Source organism: Sminthopsis crassicaudata, chromosome 3, assembly GCF_048593235.1.
Source record: "Sminthopsis crassicaudata isolate SCR6 chromosome 3, ASM4859323v1, whole genome shotgun sequence".
Taxonomy (NCBI): domain Eukaryota; kingdom Metazoa; phylum Chordata; class Mammalia; order Dasyuromorphia; family Dasyuridae; genus Sminthopsis; species Sminthopsis crassicaudata.
In genome coordinates this window covers 151447348-151466967 of record NC_133619.1, presented here as the reverse complement: position 1 = coordinate 151466967, position 19620 = coordinate 151447348, and the positions used below count along the sequence as shown (strand labels likewise).

The 19620-nt window shown below is 35.4% G+C and overlaps 1 protein-coding gene across 2 annotated transcripts in view; it reads right to left on the bottom strand.

Moving 5' to 3' along the window:
- Positions 1-19620, bottom strand: part of FARP1 (FERM, ARH/RhoGEF and pleckstrin domain protein 1) — a 293495-nt gene that overhangs the window by 11663 nt on the left and 262212 nt on the right. For both annotated transcript variants that reach the window (XM_074299401.1, XM_074299399.1), the window contains exons 17-23: positions 17821-17902; positions 10139-10376; positions 8884-9014; positions 3496-3564; positions 3008-3097; positions 1348-1430; positions 1148-1260 (exon numbers count right to left, since the gene is read on the bottom strand). In XM_074299401.1, coding sequence (XP_074155502.1) covers positions 1148-1260; positions 1348-1430; positions 3008-3097; positions 3496-3564; positions 8884-9014; positions 10139-10376; positions 17821-17902 — 806 coding nt within the window. The remainder of the gene's footprint in view (positions 1-1147; positions 1261-1347; positions 1431-3007; positions 3098-3495; positions 3565-8883; positions 9015-10138; positions 10377-17820; positions 17903-19620) is intronic.

The following is a 19620-nucleotide window of genomic DNA, read 5'->3' as shown; positions in this document are numbered from 1 at the left end:
TGACCCTATGAAGGAAAATGGACCATTTACGCTTTGAGGCTTGTACTCTTTATGGGTTCTCTTGTTTCCCTTCCCTAAAAGGTGGCAGAGAGCATCAATTTAAAGCTGGAAGGGTCCTTAGAAATTACTTAGTACAATCTCCTCATTTTATAAAGGGATGGGGGGGAGAAGGGGGAAAGTTGGAACAAAAGGTTTTGCAAGGATCAATGTTGAAAAATTACCCATGCATATGTTTTGTGTATGAAAAGCTATAATAAAAAATAAAATTTAAACAAAAGAGAAAAAAAATTAAAGGAAGTAGTAAGAAGTTGTTGACTTTCTTAAGGGGACAAACATGGGCAATAAGTAGCAAGACTGGAATTTGAATGCAGGTTTTTAATTCAAAGATCCAGTGTTCTTTCTATCCTGCTGCCTCATTATATAAGTAGTAAGATTATAACCAAGCTTATCCCTAAAGAAGAGATGAGAATGTATCTTCCTCCCCTCTCCGCCTTTTGAAAACAGAAATAGACTATGTGTGATAAAAGTATCAAACTTGCATATGACTTGCAATACTTCTAAGAGCATCATGAATCAGATTAAAATGTACATGGGAAACATTTAACAAAATAAAACGTAGAATACAATAAAACATATATAATGTTAATATTCCTTTTTCTAGGTCAGTATGTGTCCACAGGGATCTTTATGTACAATTTAGTGGTCCCCATTTCTATCTAAATTTGATACCATGGTATATAAGGAACATGGCACATAATGTCAAGCTTGGTTGATGGTTATTAATTTTTCTGAAATACCTTTTTTCCTTTTATTCTTTGTTAATAAGTAATAGTTCTTAGGGTATCTTAGGGAGAAAATATGTTGAGAAATCAAGTTAATATAGAAACAAAAATTTTAGAAATTCTAACCTTGCAAATCTTTTATTGCCCTTTACTATTCTAAGAAGTTGACTGTTAGGATACCTGATTTCCCAACATACATATATAGTGTATCATGGGCATAAAAGATGATCAAAAATAGGATTTTTAAAAAATGGAACACAATATTAATTTTCCTTAATATCACAATTATCTTCCCCTAATTAATCTTGGGTCAGTGGACTGATTGATAACACTGGGTAACATTTCTAGCCTAATGCCATACTTACTGTTTTCAGGTGGACTACTTGCTAGTAATTCAGGGGAGGGACCGCTGCTTTTTTCTGCCAAATCAATTGCCATCTGTATGTCCTCGATCCACTTTTCCATCTCAATCCGAGAACTGAAGATAAAAATTCACATTTCATTTTCAGACCCAAAGCCAGTAACAGAAAACAAACAAAGTTAAGAAGCTACTTCACTGAATTACCTTGCTGCAACAATAATGGACTGATGTTGACCACAAAGTGTAAGACAATGAGGAACACCCCATTCTTCTTCACTTTCTTCTATCTATAAGAAACAAGTTTACAGTGTACTGTTACTGCACAGAGAAAACTACTTAAAGAGGGAAGTAAAAATCATTTTTTTTTAACAACTAAATATATCATTGAACAATGCATCACCTGAATTCAAAAGAATGTACATAGAGAAGTCTCAGAATATTCTCGCGGACATTTGGGCTAGGCATTAGTACAGGTGGTAGATTTAAAATTGTCTTGAATGACTGAACCCAGAAAGTGGTCTTTTAGGGACTAATATAATTTTAGATGGAAGTTTCTAATAGAATGCCCTAACATTCTGGCCTGGCTTTACATGATTTATCTTTTTTTTTTTTTTTCTTTAAATCAATGACTTAGATGAAGGTATAAGGCTCGTCAAGTTTGAAGATGACAAGTTAGAAAAAAAAAGTTGACTGTCACAGTCAAGAACCAAAAACCTCTCAATATGAGTGGAAAAAAAATGAATCTAGTATGATGAAAATTAATTGGAGATAAATGCAAAGTATTGGCTCAGTGAATCAATGTAAATTGGAATTGTTCCAAAAGTCCCTAAAATGTGCATACCTTTCCCTAAAGAGGTCAGAGCAATAAGATAAAAATCTATATGTGCAAAGTGATAGTAGCTGTAACAGCAAAGAATGGAAACAAGGGAGTGGTTATGTATTGGAAAATGGCTAAACAGAATATGCATACGAATGTAAACGAATTTCTTGTATTATAAGAAATGTTGGAAAACAACAACAGGGGAAAGGGTCATCATAGATAATTCAACTATCTTCACTCAGTCTGAGACTTTAAATAAATGCACTTGGGATATTATTATTAGAAGCTATTATACAAATATACCCCAAAACTTGAATCTTACATTCATCCATAGTTAGACATAGCAAAGCTTTTCAACACAGAGAACCATAACATTTCTCCAAATTTTGGGAGATCCAACCATGTACACAACAATGCCAAGATACATAACAGGGCTCTGCCAACAAGCAGTTCAATCAATATTTAGTACTTTGCTCAAATAATATGGAAATGAAGATGGAGAACAATACAGTGCCATGCCTTGTCTTCACAGAACTTAGAAGTTTCTATTACCTGTCCACAAATAAATACAGTAAAAGATAAGACTATGTATGATATGGGCAAAGGAAAGAACCAAACAAAATGGTAGAAGAAACATCAGAGAAGGAACCTATCACTTTTAGCTGAAAGAAAAGCAGCATTGAAGGAAGGTGTGTGAGGCAGGCATGGATCAATACATTCTTAATGGTCTTAATCAGCCTACTTTCTCGATTAATAATGAGAAGAGACTTGAGCAATTAGGAAAAAACTAATTCCAGTTCACTATGCAAGATATAATCAAGGAGTTTTTATCCTGGAGACTATGAACTTATTTTTGAAAAACTGTGATAACTATTTTGATACAAGTGGGGTTTTTTGTAATTGGATGTATTTTATACATTTAAAAACATAATTCTGAGAAGGCTTCATAGTCTGTTCAAAGCAGACACACAAAAAAGTTTAAGAATCCCCAATCTACTGAGGCCCCCAGGTCTGATGCCATTCTGCTGACCATTGCATACTCACTGTCATGCCATAGAGTGGGAGTTGTCCATGGACTTTGAACTGATTGGTGGCGGTCAGTCCTCTACTTGTGTATAGCAAAACATCATTAAACTAGGAAGAAAGAAAGATCATTTGAAATAAGACCAATTTTAATTTAAAAAAAAACCCAATAATCATAAACAAACCTAAGTAATCCATCAATTGTTATTGCTATTTAGCAATAAACGATAAATCCAAATTTGGTAAGGTAAAGAAATTCTCTAAGTGTATAAGTTATTTGAGTTGACAGCCTGCATTTCCATACAGGAAAATTAAACCTATAATTCCCTAAATCAAAAATGCAATCCAGGTTTTATGTCATTTAATTAACTTGCAGACCCTAAGCCTATGTTATCACTATCCTTTTTACTTTCCGGGGCCCATTTACGTGACCAAACTCAAATATTGCCACTTCGTTCCTTGGTACTAAGTATACAATAGGAAAAAAAAAAATAGCTGTCCTTACTTACCAAGAAAAACATACGCTGCTGTAGCCCTTTTCCAGACAACTTACTGAGGCTGCCCAGGCGAATGAATTCCTATGGAAGAAGCGAGTCATGAGTGCCTCCTGACAGATTCTCAATCTGAGTTAATATCAAGATCCTTGACTTGTAAAAACAAATAAACAACTGTCCTTTATTCTTGGCTGGAATGTTTGGAATGGATTGAACTGTGGTGCAGACTTCAGTGATCTTCTTAAAGAGAAATATTACAGAAAAGGAGGACAAATAGGAAGGTGAGACGTCCTGCATGCCTCTGGAGAGAACTCATATCCTATCCTTCCGTATAAAGAGGATATTATTCATTTTTCTCAAATTAGAAATTAAATACTCTCAACAAATAATTAAGCCAAGTAAAGTATTAAGCTTTGGAGAAGGAAATGGCAAACCGCTCTGGTGTATCTGCCAACAAATCCTCAAAAAGGGTCACAAAGAGTTGGACGTGACTAAAACGATCGAACAACAACAAATTCAAATGATTTACATGTATAATTGAGGAAAAATAATACAAGATAATAGGATTTGGGGATAGAAGAGACATCTAGTCCAAAGTACTCAAATGACATATAAGGATACTGAGACCTGGAGGGAATAATTGACTTGTCCAGGTTTATATTATCATTAAGTGTAAACAGTTAGAATTTGTAACGATAAATTCCATAATCTTTCTACCATGTCATACAAATTCTCCAATTTCAACAAAAACTAATAATACATCTTTGTCCAATTTTAAATCTATTTATAGATAGATTGAAAATACATAGAGCAAAATCTTGTTATTTTGAAACAGTTGTAGTTGGTATATATGCTACTTTATTCTGATGACCTCTCATTTCTTATCCACATCACATTGTTGCCTATCTAAAAGCAGAATTTTCCAGTGTAGTAGGACTGTAGGTCCTATACAATAAAACTTTACATGTAGACAAATTAGCAAAAAAAAAAAAAAAAAAAAAAAAGATGTCCCATTGCTATTTTCTGACTGGACACTTTTCAAAGGATTTTTAGCTACAATGCCCAATATATGAAATTCTGTGTACTTAATATAAATCTAATAAATGACTTTTCAGATTCAACATATCCTTGCAGAAACTATTCGAATTTTCTTGGACTTAGGGGGGTTTTGGGGAAAGATGTTACATCAGTAATGTGAAAGTCAGTCTTGGAGTCAGGAAGACCTGAGTTGAAGTCCTGCCTTTGGTACATAACAGCTGTGTCACCTTGGGCAAGTCATTTAATGTTCTCAGTGCTGTAAGCAACTCTGTAAGAGCATAAGATTTGTAAGCTAACAATCTGTATTGGTGAAGAATTTCCATACACTAATGAAATAAAAAGTCTTCACCCTCCCCTCTCCCCCTCCAAAATACTTATCTGAATATAGTCTTCTACCCAGAACACAGACCAAAAACCTAAAATAAGATTTCTCAGAAAAGAAAAAAAAATTTTTCAATTTATATCATCCAGTGCCCCATTCCAAGTCAGATTTAGGGTCAAAAGTGACCTCTGTTAAAGCTAATAATATTTCAAATGTTCTTTTTATTTGAGCAACCAAAAAAATTAACTAAATTTCTTCTATTGCAAGGTAAAATATAAAGAGATCCTTTCTAAGGATCTTTCAATCTAATAGAAAAGATAAGCCATTCACAAAGAGCTATCATAAAACTAGGTCACGATAAGTGCTTGAGAGAGGTGTCATGTAGAATCTAAAAGTTCAGAGGCAGTAGAAAGGTCACTTCTGGCTGGGAAGCAATTTATCAGTTGAAGTGGTATATTTTGAAGATTGTAAAATAATATTTAGGAAACACTTGCATAGCCTTGCATGAAGGACACAAGAAGACCAGGACACATCACTGTTATTATTTAAGGAAATGGTGTTTTCTTAGAACTGAGTTTTGATGACGGAGGAACAGCTAACCATCTATTTAAAAGGAACTGCATTTCCAACGATGCTTCTGATACAACTAATATGGAAAGATAGGAGTGTTTTATTTAATGCTGTAAAGGAGGAGGCATTTTTCCCCAGCCCCTGTAGCCTACAGATAACTGAGAACAAAGGAGGCACAGAGTCAGAGTTCAATCCTATGGAGACAAAGATAGGAGATAATACTTAATATATCAAACCAATTCAAAAGGGAGGAAAAAGGTTTCATACACAAAACATCAAACAGGAATATACTAAATGCATTAACTAGAGGCTGAAGAAGTCCATCCTATTGTGACAGGTTGTTTCACCAGCTATTAAATTTCACATTCGTTATCTGTAGACTATTTACAGCTATACTGCCTTCAACAAAAGTCTCTTTCAAGACACTGTTAACTATAGAAAGGGGAAGGAAACAGATCCACAGCATCTTTAAACTTGGGTTCTTTCTCTTCTAGAGAGAAGCAAAAACCCTGAGGTTTATAAGTCAAAATAATAGTTTACTATACCAGGTTCTCTTTTCTGTTTCCTCTTTGAGAAACAGAAGGAGGAGGCAGGCAGTAGCACCAACATGCTGTTAAACCAGAAACTCAGTCTGGGAGAAAACTAGCTATCAGCTCCACTTCATATCCATGATGTACTAATGCACATTGAGCTTCTAACTAAAGTTCTAAAATGGACCAAGAAAGGTCTATCTGCCAGGCACTAAGACTGTCCCAATCTGAATCCTGCTGGCCAGTGGGTCCAAATGATGTGCCCAGAGTTTACACAGCTGTGCCATAAATCACTTTAGGAAATATGCAATAAATGGAAAAATAGGTTACTAAGACTATATGAGCAGGTTTAAGATTCTCTCATCCTCAAATAATAAATTTTCAAATTCTGTTTATGAACTAACTTACCAGAGCCCTTCAGCCCCACATCAGTCCCTTCAAATAACTTTTAAAATAGTTCATTCAACCTTGTAGAATTAAAGTCATCCATTACAGAATTTCCCTGATGACTAACAAACATAAATGCTTCATTTTCTTCAGAGAAGAGTTCAGATAATGAATGAGTCACGTCAATTGGATGAGTAAGAAAACACAGTGATAAGGCAATTCTGTGATACTAACTAGGGCCTTGATCTTTATTCAGATTTCCTACTAACTATAGGGTAGATCCAACAAAATTATAGCCATATATTCACATGGCTAGAAAAAATACCCTTCTACCCTTCCAATATACATTTAGGAGATCAAAGAAAAAAATAATAATTTCCCATGGAAAACTTGTTAGTCATTTACTTTAATATATAAATTTATCCAGAGACAGTTGAGTTCTCAATATGATTGCAGACAGTTTTAAAAGTAGTTTCCCTAGGACTCACATGAACCAAATATGACACTAAATGCTTAAAGCATTAAGTAGTTTCTACTCCTGCATGGCAGAGATGAATGCTAACTTTAATTTCCACCCACCTCTTTCCATATATAACTATTTCAACATGCTTCTAATCAAACAGGAACCGTTGTGATTTTCTAGTCTGAAATACCCAGGTTTCCTGGAATTAAAGATTCCAACCTTGGAAGGTCAATTCATCTTTCCTGTATTAGATAAATTAAGGTTTCAAGGATATCTCTCTCATTTAAAACCAGAGCATTTCACAAAATCGGTAGACTTCTGCCTGTGGAATATGAACAGTTCTATGTTTATAACCATTACCGTCATTTGCAAAGCCATTTAAAGTTTGCAAAGGACTTGACAATAAAACATAATCTAATTGATCCTCACAATAACTCTGTGCTTATTATATAACCCTCATTTTATAGATGAGGAAACTGAAAGTTTCAGTATGATGACTTGCCCCAGGTGACATAGCTAGTAAGTGTTACGAGCTTGACTTTAACCCAGGTCTTCTGGATCTGTTCTGCATCTTTTTGTGATACCTATAGTACCATTTTTACAAGTTTGTCACACTGACACAATAGCCCCTATTAGAAGGACTATATTCTAGAAAAGAAGTTTTTTTTAAAAGGGCTATAATAGTTTTCTCTTTGCTTTGAAAGTAATGCATCTGTTACAGGCTTTGCTTCTTTCAAAGATGTCACCATTCTGGTTAGAAGAATACAAAATGACATAAATGAGCTTGTCCCATACCCAGAACCATGAGCTGGCATTTGATTCCTGAGCAGCTTGTGAGGGAAGAAAATAAATGACACCCTTAGGAGAAAACCAAAACATTAGACAAGAATTAAAGGGTTGCTATGATTTCCTTTAACTCAATTCATGGAATTAATCAATCAATAAACATTTATTAAGTATATTAAGTACCTATGTGCCAGCTACTGTGCTAAGTGCATCATGATCCTCACAGCATCTTCCTAAATATGTTAGGAGTAAAAGGAAAAACCCTAGGAGAAAGACAATTTGCCACTGGGGCTTAATAGAAAAGCATTTATTCAGGCCTAATTTGTTTATTAGGTTTTGCAGATGTTGCATAATTTTTTTCAGAAACAAATTGAAGGTTTGTGGCAACCCTGTGTTAAAGTGCCATTTTCCCAACAGTATGTGTTCACATCAAGTCCTGGTGTTACATTCTGGTACTTCTCACAATATTCCAACGTTTTCATTATTATCTCTCATGATCAATGATCTTTGAGGTTACAATTGCAATTGTTTTGGGATTTCCCAATTAAAATAGCAAACTTAATCAATATATGTTGCGTGTATTCTAACTGCTCTACTGACCAATCATTTTCCTGTCTCTTATCCTCTCTTTGGGCCTCCCTATTCTGAGATGCAATAATATTGAAATCAGGCCAATTAAAGAGTTGACCGATATGGCAAACTTCATTATTGTTTTATTTTAAGAAATTGCCACAGCCACCCTAATCTTCAGCAACCACAGCCTGGATCAGGCATCAGTATCAAGACAATCACCAGAAAAAGATCATAAATCACTGAAGGTTAGTACTTTTTAGCTATAAAGTATTTTCAAATTAAGTTATATATGTGTTTTTAAGCCTTGCACTATTACGCACTTAATAGACTACAGTATGGTATAAATATAACTTTTATGTGCACTGGAAAACAAAAAAATTTCTGACTCACTTTATTGCAATGTTTATTTTACTGTCATGATCTGAAACAGAACCTGAGATACCTTCGAAGTATGCTGGTATTGAATTTTAAGGTCTGCAATATGTGCTCTCCTTTGATCCTCACAACAGCCCTGTGAGGCAGATACTATTATTATCTCCATTTTACAGATGGGGAAACTGAGGCTGGTTGAAAGATCTGGCAGTGTCTAAGGCTGGATTTGAACTCCGGTTTTTCTGACTCCAAGTCCAATGTTCTTTCCACTGCACCATTTATCTGCCTGATTGTTTCTTAGACATGAACTGATTTAAGAAGAAAGAGGTGGGTCTCAGCTTTTGCTTTGCTGTCCTACTTACCCTTCCTGGGATAACAAGATTGTCAATGCCAATCAGATCTTTCTTGAGTTCATGTAGCTTCTGGAAGTTTTCCATCTTTATCATGGTGCCATGGAGCTGCGCCACCATTTCTGTAATCTCTGCCAGCGCAGCTAGTAAAATAAAAGAGGAACGAAAACTCTAAGTGTTTATGAGAGACGTGGGAGCTTTTGGGGTTTTTTCTGTCTTCTGCAGTTCAAGCTTCACGATAAAGCCCTCTAGGATGATGATGTCAGAAACTGTCTTCCTAAGCTTAACAGCATTGCTTCCCTCAGAGACACCGGTATAATAAAATGTAGTGATTTACTTCCAGGGCTAGCTTGCTCTGCTTTGGTTTCCCAACAACATTTGACACACATAAACAATCCCTTCACTCTTATTTCCATTGGGTACAATTGGCCTTCAAAGGTAGTAACCTTGTGGCAGTAAAGAGAAAAGACCAAATGAAAGTGCTTATAGATTCCATCACCAGGATACAAAAGAGCTTTGAAAGTTATTGTAACTGAAAAATTCATCACCTCGTGGTCATTCTGAATGTAGCCTTTCTGGATTTAGCTAAGTGTATTCCCAGGTGGATTAGACTAGAAGGGACCAAAGATTTCATTTTAAAGATAAGGTAAGTGAAACCCAGAAAAGCAAACTGACTTGCCCAGTGTAACACTGCTGATGGTAGAAACAGAGCAAGAACCTAGGTTTCCTTAGTCATGAAATTTCACATTTGGAAAGTACTTGGAAGCCGTTTGGTCTAAGCTGTACCTGAATTGGAGGGGCCTTTTAGTTTTAGATTTATGATAATTATCCAAAAAAGTATAAATAATTCAAAGGCATTAAATCAGTAGTTCCCCAAGACTAAAGTTAAGGGCGGGCCAAACTAGGGACTACGTTCTCTGACAGACTCTGGGAAAAAGATTCTTGCCAGCAGGATATTGCTTTCAAACCACTGCAATCTAGCTTTCTAAGTTAGGAGGAACATCATTTAATTCCCTCCCTGGAAAGAAAACAAATTCATAAACATTTTCTACCTATATCAACAACCTTGGAAGAAAATAAAATATCACTAAGAAAACCTACTGTCACCACTTCAAACTTCCTATGGAATGTCATTACTGGAATAAAAGTCCCTCTACAAGATAGCAATCGGTGAGTTAACAAAACTGCAGATGTGGCATTAAAAATCCACAAACCCCGAATCCATCTGGTGCTCTTTGCAGACGAACAAGTAGTTCTTTTTACTTACCTCTGCAATCCCTGAAATCCGAGTGGTTTGGTGGGTAATGCTTGCACAACCTCTCCATTATCTGCTTATAGTGCATAAGCCTGTGCAAAGGCCGAAGGAGGAAGGTGTTGAGAGGCAGATAACAGACTTTCTGCAATTCAAAGTCTCGACAGAAGCTCTCCAGTCTACGAGAATTCTTGATCCCATTCTCCAGTTCTACCAAAGCCTCGTTGTGCTTCCACAGGTGACTTGTCAGTTGCTTATGGAAGAGAAAAAAGGTAGTTGGGGAAATAGATGTGATGTTTGTAAAAATTCAGCCTTTATTTGGATTAATGTGGTACCTGTCTGTTATTCAAGATATCTGGGGGGATACAAAGATGAACATGGCAGCCAGATGGTGCAGTGGATAGAGTGAAATAGTACTGGGGTACAAATCTGGCTGGCTATGTGATTCTGAAGTAAATCACTCAACCCTATTTGCCTCAGTTCCTATACATATATATATATATATATATATACACACATATATATATATATATATATATATATATATATATATATATATACACACACACATATATATATATATACACACACACACACACACACACACACATATATATATATATATATACATATACACACACACACACACACACACACACACACACACAATAAGCTGGGGAAGGAATGGCAAACCACTCCAGTTCCTTTGCCTAGAAAACCCCAAATAGAGTCATGAAGAGTTGGACACAGCTAAATAGCAACAAAGATAAGACACTCATTTGAAACTTGACATAATACATTTGTACCTATATTAAAGTTCACTTTTTAAAAAAAAGTATTTTGAACTAATAAAATGTTCTACCTAAGTTCAAAACAAAATTGATAGTGTTAAAGTTATATTTATTAAAAAATAATTAGGCAGATTTTGAGTGCAGGGGTGTAGTGTGACTAAAACAGAAATGTTGTATTAAAAAAATAGCATCATAAAAATAATGTCAGCAAAAATATTCCAGCTAATTTGCTTAACTGGCAAAGCTCCCTGGATAATGTCAGTATCCTCCCTTGCATACAGGATATAATAGCCCCTTCAAAATAGAAGGCTAATAATAATACATTCACCACATCGTTCCTGCAAGTATGTGCAATGGATAGCATGGGAAAGGAAGCAGGGAAATGTCAGAGGTATCCTTTTAACATTTCTAATGGGTTTCTGTAATAATAACTTCAGGCAAAACAATGATACAAAGGCAGTCAATTCCATAAGGAACATCTTTAAATAAAGGCAATCGGCTGCCGTGAGATTTGCTTGCACTATATTAATGATGTCTAGAGGAAGGATGGAGTGAATGGATTGAGAGGTAGTCTTTGGTCAGAAGGATCTGATCTCAAGTACTGACTCTGAGCAAATGTGTCCCAAATGACTCTTAAGACAACAACTTGCAGATCAGGTACCAATCGATCAGGAATGGAAAAAAGAGCTTCCTCATGTATTATTTTCTAGGACAAATAAAAGACATGTTTCTGGTCTAAAATAAATCAAAGATTTGGTTTAAAAAAATGACCCTGGAACTTTTGCAACATAATGCTGTGAAAGCCAGTACATCCTATCAATCAGAGTTCTAGAACCAAAGTAAAAAATTGTCATTAGGAAACTGGCTTCTGAAGACTTCCTTTCATAGGATCATTCTGTTGAGAAAACTGAGGCCCCCCTGGAATGTGAAGTAGCTTGCTCTTGATCACACAGACAGCCTGTGGTAGAGCTAAGATTAGAAGCCTGTACCCCTGACTTCATATACACTGTCCATTTCACTTTAACTTGCTGCCTTATTATTTTTTTTAGCAGTGTGATTAAAAAAGATAACCAAAATTTTTTTCCAACTTGCCACTTGAAAAATGTCTTTTTGTTTTCCTTTTGCTTGCACTACACTTGCACTTGCATTAACAGCTCCAACTGTAAATATTCAGAATTCAGAGCATTGATACAATATCTGAAATGCCAAAGAAGCCAGGGAAGCTTACAGCATGAGATATTAAGTCACTAAGGTGAAGATGTGGTATATAGAGAGGAAGGTGTATATGTGGCTATGGAGTAGAGGGAGGAGTGGTTATAAATGGAAACCATCACACTCCATGTGACCTTTTAAAAGTCCTGGATTGGGTTGGAAGAAAAGAGATCTGATATGAACTGAGTGTCAGCACTTGGTATAAAAGTGAAATGCTGGGAGTAGCCAGGAAGGCAGCTGTAAAAGGGAGAAAAATAAGATGGAAAGAAAGATAAAGAAGGACAGAGCAGAAGAATGGAAAAAACAAGACAAAGGAAACCCAATGTACATTGAGCATTTATGGCTCATGAAATGGTTTTTAAGTACAATAAAGTGCGACTTAAAGTAGGTTTGAAATCTTAGAGCTTGAAAAGCTTAAGCACACAGGATGCCAAAGGAAGACTGATGAACAAGGATAATGAGATTTATAACAAGCTTTCTGAGTATAGATAAGGAGGAAAAGAAAGGCTGAAGGGAACAAGAAAAAGGGAAGCTAGAAAGTAGATATAAAATTGACATTGGAAATAAGTAGCTGTGAGGACCAAGACATCAAATATGCAAAAAGGATAAGAGATAAAACTTTAGAAATGGAAAAGATATGAGTTAATCTGCAACACACAAATCTGTGTACTTCATGCTATAATTATGGCATAAACATTTCTCCTTTAAGAAATATATTTAGCAGAAAGCAACCCATATTCTCTGATAGCACTTGAAACATTTTCACAGTATTTTAAATTGAAGGAAACCTTAAAAGATTATATAGTTCAAATCCTTAAATTGTATAGATTAGGAAATAGCAAAGAACCTGAGAAAAGTGAAATTACTTAACTAAGATCACATGGCAAATCAGTGGCAGAGTAAGGACCCAAATTCATTTTAGCTGATTTTTAGTTCTGGCCACTTACCACTTTCTATTATGTCATACCTAAAATAATAGCATCAATTGCTGGTATTGTTTGTCATTCATTCTCAAAGATAAGCAAGACATCAGAGAGATGCATGCAAGTAAATTGGATTTGAGTGAGGGAGACTGTTCAAGGTCACCTGCCTCACTTTCTCCTCAGGAACTATCTGGGTCCAGTGGCCAGATATAGATCAAGATGACTAGAGATGGCCCTGGATGCAGTGGAGAGCTTGCCCTTATCTAAGGATACAACACTGGGCCTGTAGTCAGGAAGACCTGAATTCAAATCTATCCTCAAACACTTACTAGCTTTGTGACCCTAGACAAGTCATTTTACTCTGTTTGCCTCAGTTTCCTCATCTGTAAAATGAGCTGGAGAAGGAACTAGCAAACTATTCCATTATCTTTGTCAAGAAAATCTCAAATGGGGTCATGAAGAAATAGAAATTACTAAAAAGACTAAATAACAAATATTACAATATGAATAAATATATTATCAATAAAACATCCCAATCAATGTCTTTGAAAAGACAAAAAAAAAGGGAAAGTGGACTGATGAGTTTAAGAAAGACTCTCAACAGTTTTCATCTCCTTCTCACTGCCTGCTCCAAATGTTCTATGAGATATAATCACAGAAAATTAAATCTAGAAGAGACATCAAAGTTCATGTTGACCATCCCTGTCATCAGACAGATGAGAAAACTGAGATACATGGAAGTCAACTTGTCACAAGTAATTTATGGCAAAGCTGGAGCTAGAAAACAAGTCTTTTGATTCCCAGGTTAATGCTCTTTCTATCACAGTATTGCTACTCGAAAAAACCAAACAAAAACAAACCTTACCTAAATCATGTCCATAAACTAATCTCTCTTTGGTAAGTATATTAATTCAAGCCTTAAGGATAATTTTTATTGCTCTAGGCAAATAGTTTATCAAATTCCACCCTCTTGATTTACTTGAGCATTTTACTTGCTCCTAAAAGTTATGCTCTCTGACAATATCCAGCCGACTGGGATGAAAAAGGCTTGTTTTTAATTTAATTCAAAAGCATTCAAGAATCCTCTCTTCCACTATATTGGGGGGATTGAATGTTCACATAGGATAAATCTATAACATATGATATTAAGAGACAAAAGAAATAACAAATAGAAGAACCAGGAAAAGCTTCATGGAAAAAGATTCTAAATGTGGGAGTGAGGAAAAGGAGTATATAATTTATATATAAAAGCTTTAGAAAAAGCTAAACACTGGACATACAGAGGAGAGATGAGATACCAAATTTAAGAAACATAAAGGCATTCAATTTGACTGACAGATAAAATCTGTAAGTAGGAGTAATGTGAAACAATCTGTAATGAAAGGGTAAAGTCAAATTAGGAAGAACTTTAAAACTGAGGTATTTACATTTTGTTCTATAGACAACATGGAGTCATTGACAATTTTTGAACAGGGGAATGACATGATAAGACATATACTCTGAGAAGATTATTTTGGTAGCTTCTTGGAAAATGGATTAGGATGGGGGAAGACTAGAATGAGGTAGATCAATTAGGATGCTACTACAATAGTTCAAGCAATAAGTTAAGAAGCATAGAACTAGTATATTAGTAATACGAGTGGAAAGGGGAGAGGGATATAAGATATTGTGAAAATAAAATGGACAAGACTTGGCAATTTATTGACTATGGGAAGTGAGTGAGAATAATGACTCAGGATGACTTAGAGGTTGTGAATTTAGCTGACAAGAAAGATTAGGCTACCCATAAGACAAATAGAGAAATCTGAAAAAAAAAGGGTAAATTAAAAGAGAAAAGTGACAAATTACACTCGATATTTATGTATTATTATGTTTGAGATGCTCCTATGATATTCAGATGGAGCTGTCCAGCCAGCATTTGGAATGGGGACGTGGGGCATGGTGCTATTGGCAGATAGTGGCAGGGGAGGGAAGGAAAGGAAAGAAGGAAAAAAGGAGGAGAAAAGAGCTAAATAAATGTATGTGGGAGTCCTTTGCAGAAAAGTGATAATTGGACCCGTGAAATTGATGAGCTCATTCAGAAAGAAAATATATCAATAGATAGATAGATAGACAAGTAGAAAGATGGGTGGGTGGGTGGATGGATAAGAGTAGGAGTGATGGAATGAGGGAAAGAGGGAAGAAAAGAAGGGAGATATATCTTGAAGGAATTCCTTAGTAGATAAGTGAGATTGCATTGTAATTCACTAAATGTAATTGTGGAGTGAGGAATAATATCATGAAAGCTGAAAGAGAAAGTATCCAAGAAATTGTGTCAAAAGCAACGGAGAGATAAAAAAGGAAGAAAACTAGTCATTTAAAATATTTAAAGATCTTTATACTCTATTCATAAAGAAAAAGTTTGAATTTTCTGAATTTGCAAATTAAGTTTAATAACTTAAAAACAACTTAAAACTATGGGTGCAAGAAATTGGTCATTGTTTTTCTACTTATCTTTTGGACATAGATAATTCTTATTTTATCTAAGTGGATCAAACTGCAGACCTGTATGTAAAGTGATTTTTATGTAATATTAATTTGCCCAAAGATGTGGGGAAGGGAAGAAGGGAAGGAAATAGGAAGGGCCTCTTGCCCACAGAGGGAAGAGGACAGTACATGACTTATGGACACCTGGGAGCCTGGGACAGAGAAGCAAGACCGAAGAAGGAATGTATTGGGGCTGGGGCCAGTCATGTGGGAACTGGGCTATAACCAAGTGGAAGAATACACACAGAAGCAGGCATGTGGGGCCAGAAAGACGGGACAGGTGAAAAACTGGGACTGTGAGGATGGACATGAGGTATTTGAGCATGGATGCACAGAAGCCAGATACTTAGAGCCAGATATGTGCGTGGGTGGATGAAAGGCCTCCTCTCTCAGCACCAGAGGTCTCAAGTCAAGCCCCTAATCCAGTGTTGCTCTCTCTGTGTCCATTCTTCTGCTTTCTTTGAAGGGTGTTTTTTAAAGGGTGTTTTTGTTTGTTTTTGGGGGGTGGGATGGGAGGCACCAAGGTGTTTTTTTGGGGGGAATGCATATTTCTTTCAGAATTCTTTATATAAAGTCAAATTTGTATAATATGAATATATTTAGAAAGAATTGTTGGTAATCTTATGTAACTATTGTTTTTGATATTATTGGTGATTTTTTTACCCAGGGTAATAGTAACAAAAACAATTTGCTTTCTTAGATACTAGGTTTTTCCAAATAACAACCAAGTTATATAGGTAATCAATAAATCAACAAACAACAATTAGCCATCTACTATGTGCTAGCTACATAGTGGTTCTAGATAGTGGGTAAATAAAAGTCTATAAACCCTAAGGGCTTATAGTCTATGGAAATTAACCAGGAGTACTGGAATAGAGTCCAATACTAAAACCAGTTAAAAAAAACCAAGCCACTGAGGGTAAAATGATTTAGCCTAAATAATTTTATGTGCAAATCTTTGTTGAATTAAATTATGTCAGAATCAGACGATAAGCCTAGGTCTCTGCACTCCAATGTTCTGTTCACTCTCACAAGAAAACCTGCATGTTCTTTATCTTGAATGTAAATGATAGAATTGATGCTTCTAAATTCAGATTTGGATCTTGTTTAGGTGATACTGAAACACTTTTAAAAAATACAAAATTTCAGTGTAATTATGAACAAATCACATAATCAATATATTAATTAGCATATTATTGTTCAGTGTTTCTTAGTTGTAACTGAGATTTGGTGACCCCATTTGGGGTTTTCTTGACAAAGTTATTGGAGTGTTTTGCCATTTCTTTCTCCAGCTTATTTTACAAATGAAGAAACGGAGGCAAACAGGATTAAGTGACTTGCCCAGGGTCACATAGCTAGTAAATGTGTGAGATCAGTTTTGAACTCAGGATAATAAGTCTTCCTGACTTCAGCCTCAATGCTCTATCCACTGTGCCATCTCACTGACTAACTGTTTAACATACAAAATATTAAGCAATTTTTAAATCTATATTTTCAGTGATAGTACTACATGTTTTGATACTACAAACTTTCTCTTCTTCTATATTTTTTTGTTTTATTTTGTGTTTTTGGTCCACATGTGATTTCTCCTTAATAGGAATATGACAGGCAATCAAGTCTTAATAAATTTACTGGCTCTTTCAGAAATTAAATGGCTTGTACAGAGTAACAGCTGATTTCTGTTAAAAATATGACATAAATCCAGGTTGTTCTAACTCCAAAGCCAAACTTTACTCACTATGATATTATGGTTCTCAAAATCCTCCATTTTAAAAGATAAAAAACCCCCAGCTTTTCAAGACAGATCCTATAATTTCTCCACACCTTCAAAGAGATTTCTTGATCTGGAAAATGATTTGCTTCAATACTTTCTTTCACAGTTTATGTGTTTTTTTAAATCCCTTCAGAAATTCCATAATGAAAAAACAAACCAGAAATACTTGCTGCACACAATTACTACAGTACCTCTGATACTATCAAATCTTAGAGAAGTTTCAGGGGAGGGGAAAGGGAGAGGAGGCTTTTTTTAAAAATATAATTTAATATCTTATTTTCCCCCAACTACAGGTAAATACAATTGTAACATTCTTTTTCAAATTGTGAATTACACATCCTCTCCCCTCCCTCACTCAGGGGGTATTTTTTACAGCTTGGAGTGGTCCTTTAGGGATCCCACAAAAGCAGAGAGTGAACTCTCTTTACATGGGAGAGTGGTCCAGGACAATGATGTTGCCACCTGGCTTACCTTCATGCCTTGAATGTTCTTCAGCATGACATCACCAATTCTTTGGTAATCTCCTTTGATGTGCGCATTTGAGCGGCCTTCCCTAAAAACAAATGGAATTATAATTATTGCGCAGTTTGACCAGTATCACAGTAACTATGCCATAATTTCACAAAAGTCTAAGAGACCTTCCCCCCCCAAATGTCGTAAGATTCCATCCATGTTCTCCAATTCTATGATTCTGTTAGAGTACCTACCTGTTTTGGATGAGATAGGGAAGAAACTTGGGAGAGGGGAGGGAAGTGGAGTAAAGAAATATTTCTAACCTAATTAATTCCAACATCATTTTTCATGTTACACCTGGATAATTTCAGAGTCCCTACAGAAGTCTAAATGCCATTTTAAACAACTAGTAGCTGAAATCCTGGCTTCTGATGGCTTGCTATTTATAGACTAACATAAGTATACACATCTTTATAGAGCTGAAGTTACAGAGAAGAAGGCCTTGCCTTGAAAATCTCTCTATCTAAATTATATCAAGGTAGTTAGGAAAACCAGGGAATAGAAAAATAAAACACAAAACCCACATAGAAATAGAGATATGAAAACTGGACACAGAAAAACCTATAAGATTGGTATCAATGTTACAAGAGATAGAGAGGAAGGGGTCATATATATGTATATATGAATATGTATTTATATATATTTTATAACTTGTATAAATGATCTAAATTATATATAGTTTATATTCTATAAATATAATTTATATGTAAATTTATTTATAAATATATTTATATAGAAATTCTCTCTCTCTCTCTCTATATATATATATGCTTTATGCTAGAATGAATGAAAAAACATTAAGTAGTGGGCATTTCTGGGGGTATAAATACAAATGCAAGATAGTCATTGACCTCAAGGATATATATTTTCATAAGGGAGAAGATAGAAGAGTAATGGACAAGGTTGATTATTTTGGTCTAAAAAAATCACAGAGAAGTTTAATGGAGCAACAGGCAGTTGACTGAAACCTTATAGGAATTATTATGGAAAACAAAGGTAGAGTTGATAATTCAATGTCCAGAGCTAAAGGTAACTGTATACATGGGTGTTTAAGTTTACAGGAAATTTACCCAGATGGAACTGTCATAGCCAGAGTTTTTTAAGAGACAGGTTCCCATTAAAAATTAAAGACCACATACCCAAACCAATCCCTCAGGTGATATGCAAGTAAAGTTAAGATGAACGTTTCTTGATTTCTGAGGTGGGATGTCTGCTAACATCTGTGCAGCTGTACAGAACACAGATCAATGGGAAACTTCAGACTATACACCTCAAAGTGTGGTATCTAATAGCTTTCAAACTATAGAACATAATGGCTTCCATTTCAAGTCAAGTCAGGCTGAACGACACTTAATGTATCCAGAATCATATTTATTTAATCTTTAATTTATCAAGCATTTCTCCCAGGGAACGGAGAGGAAGGAGGGAACCTGATGGCAGGGTATACTCCCATACTTAATTAAATAAAGCAAGGACAGTTTATTGGTCTGAAACAATAAATTCATCTCATAAATTATACTAGGCTTGCGGGTCACAGGCAAATAAACATGCACTGAGTAAGCAGCATGCTATTCATTTTGGTAGCTCCAACTAAGCATATTGAGTAAATAATGTTGTAGTGACAACCCAGAGCCCCAAAGCCCATTAACTAATTAAATCTCTTCTATCATGAAAGTACTGAAGACAGAGCACAAGCTTTCCAAGCCTGAAATAAGCTTATACATCTTCTTCCCTCAGCAAGGTTTATAGAAGTCCCTG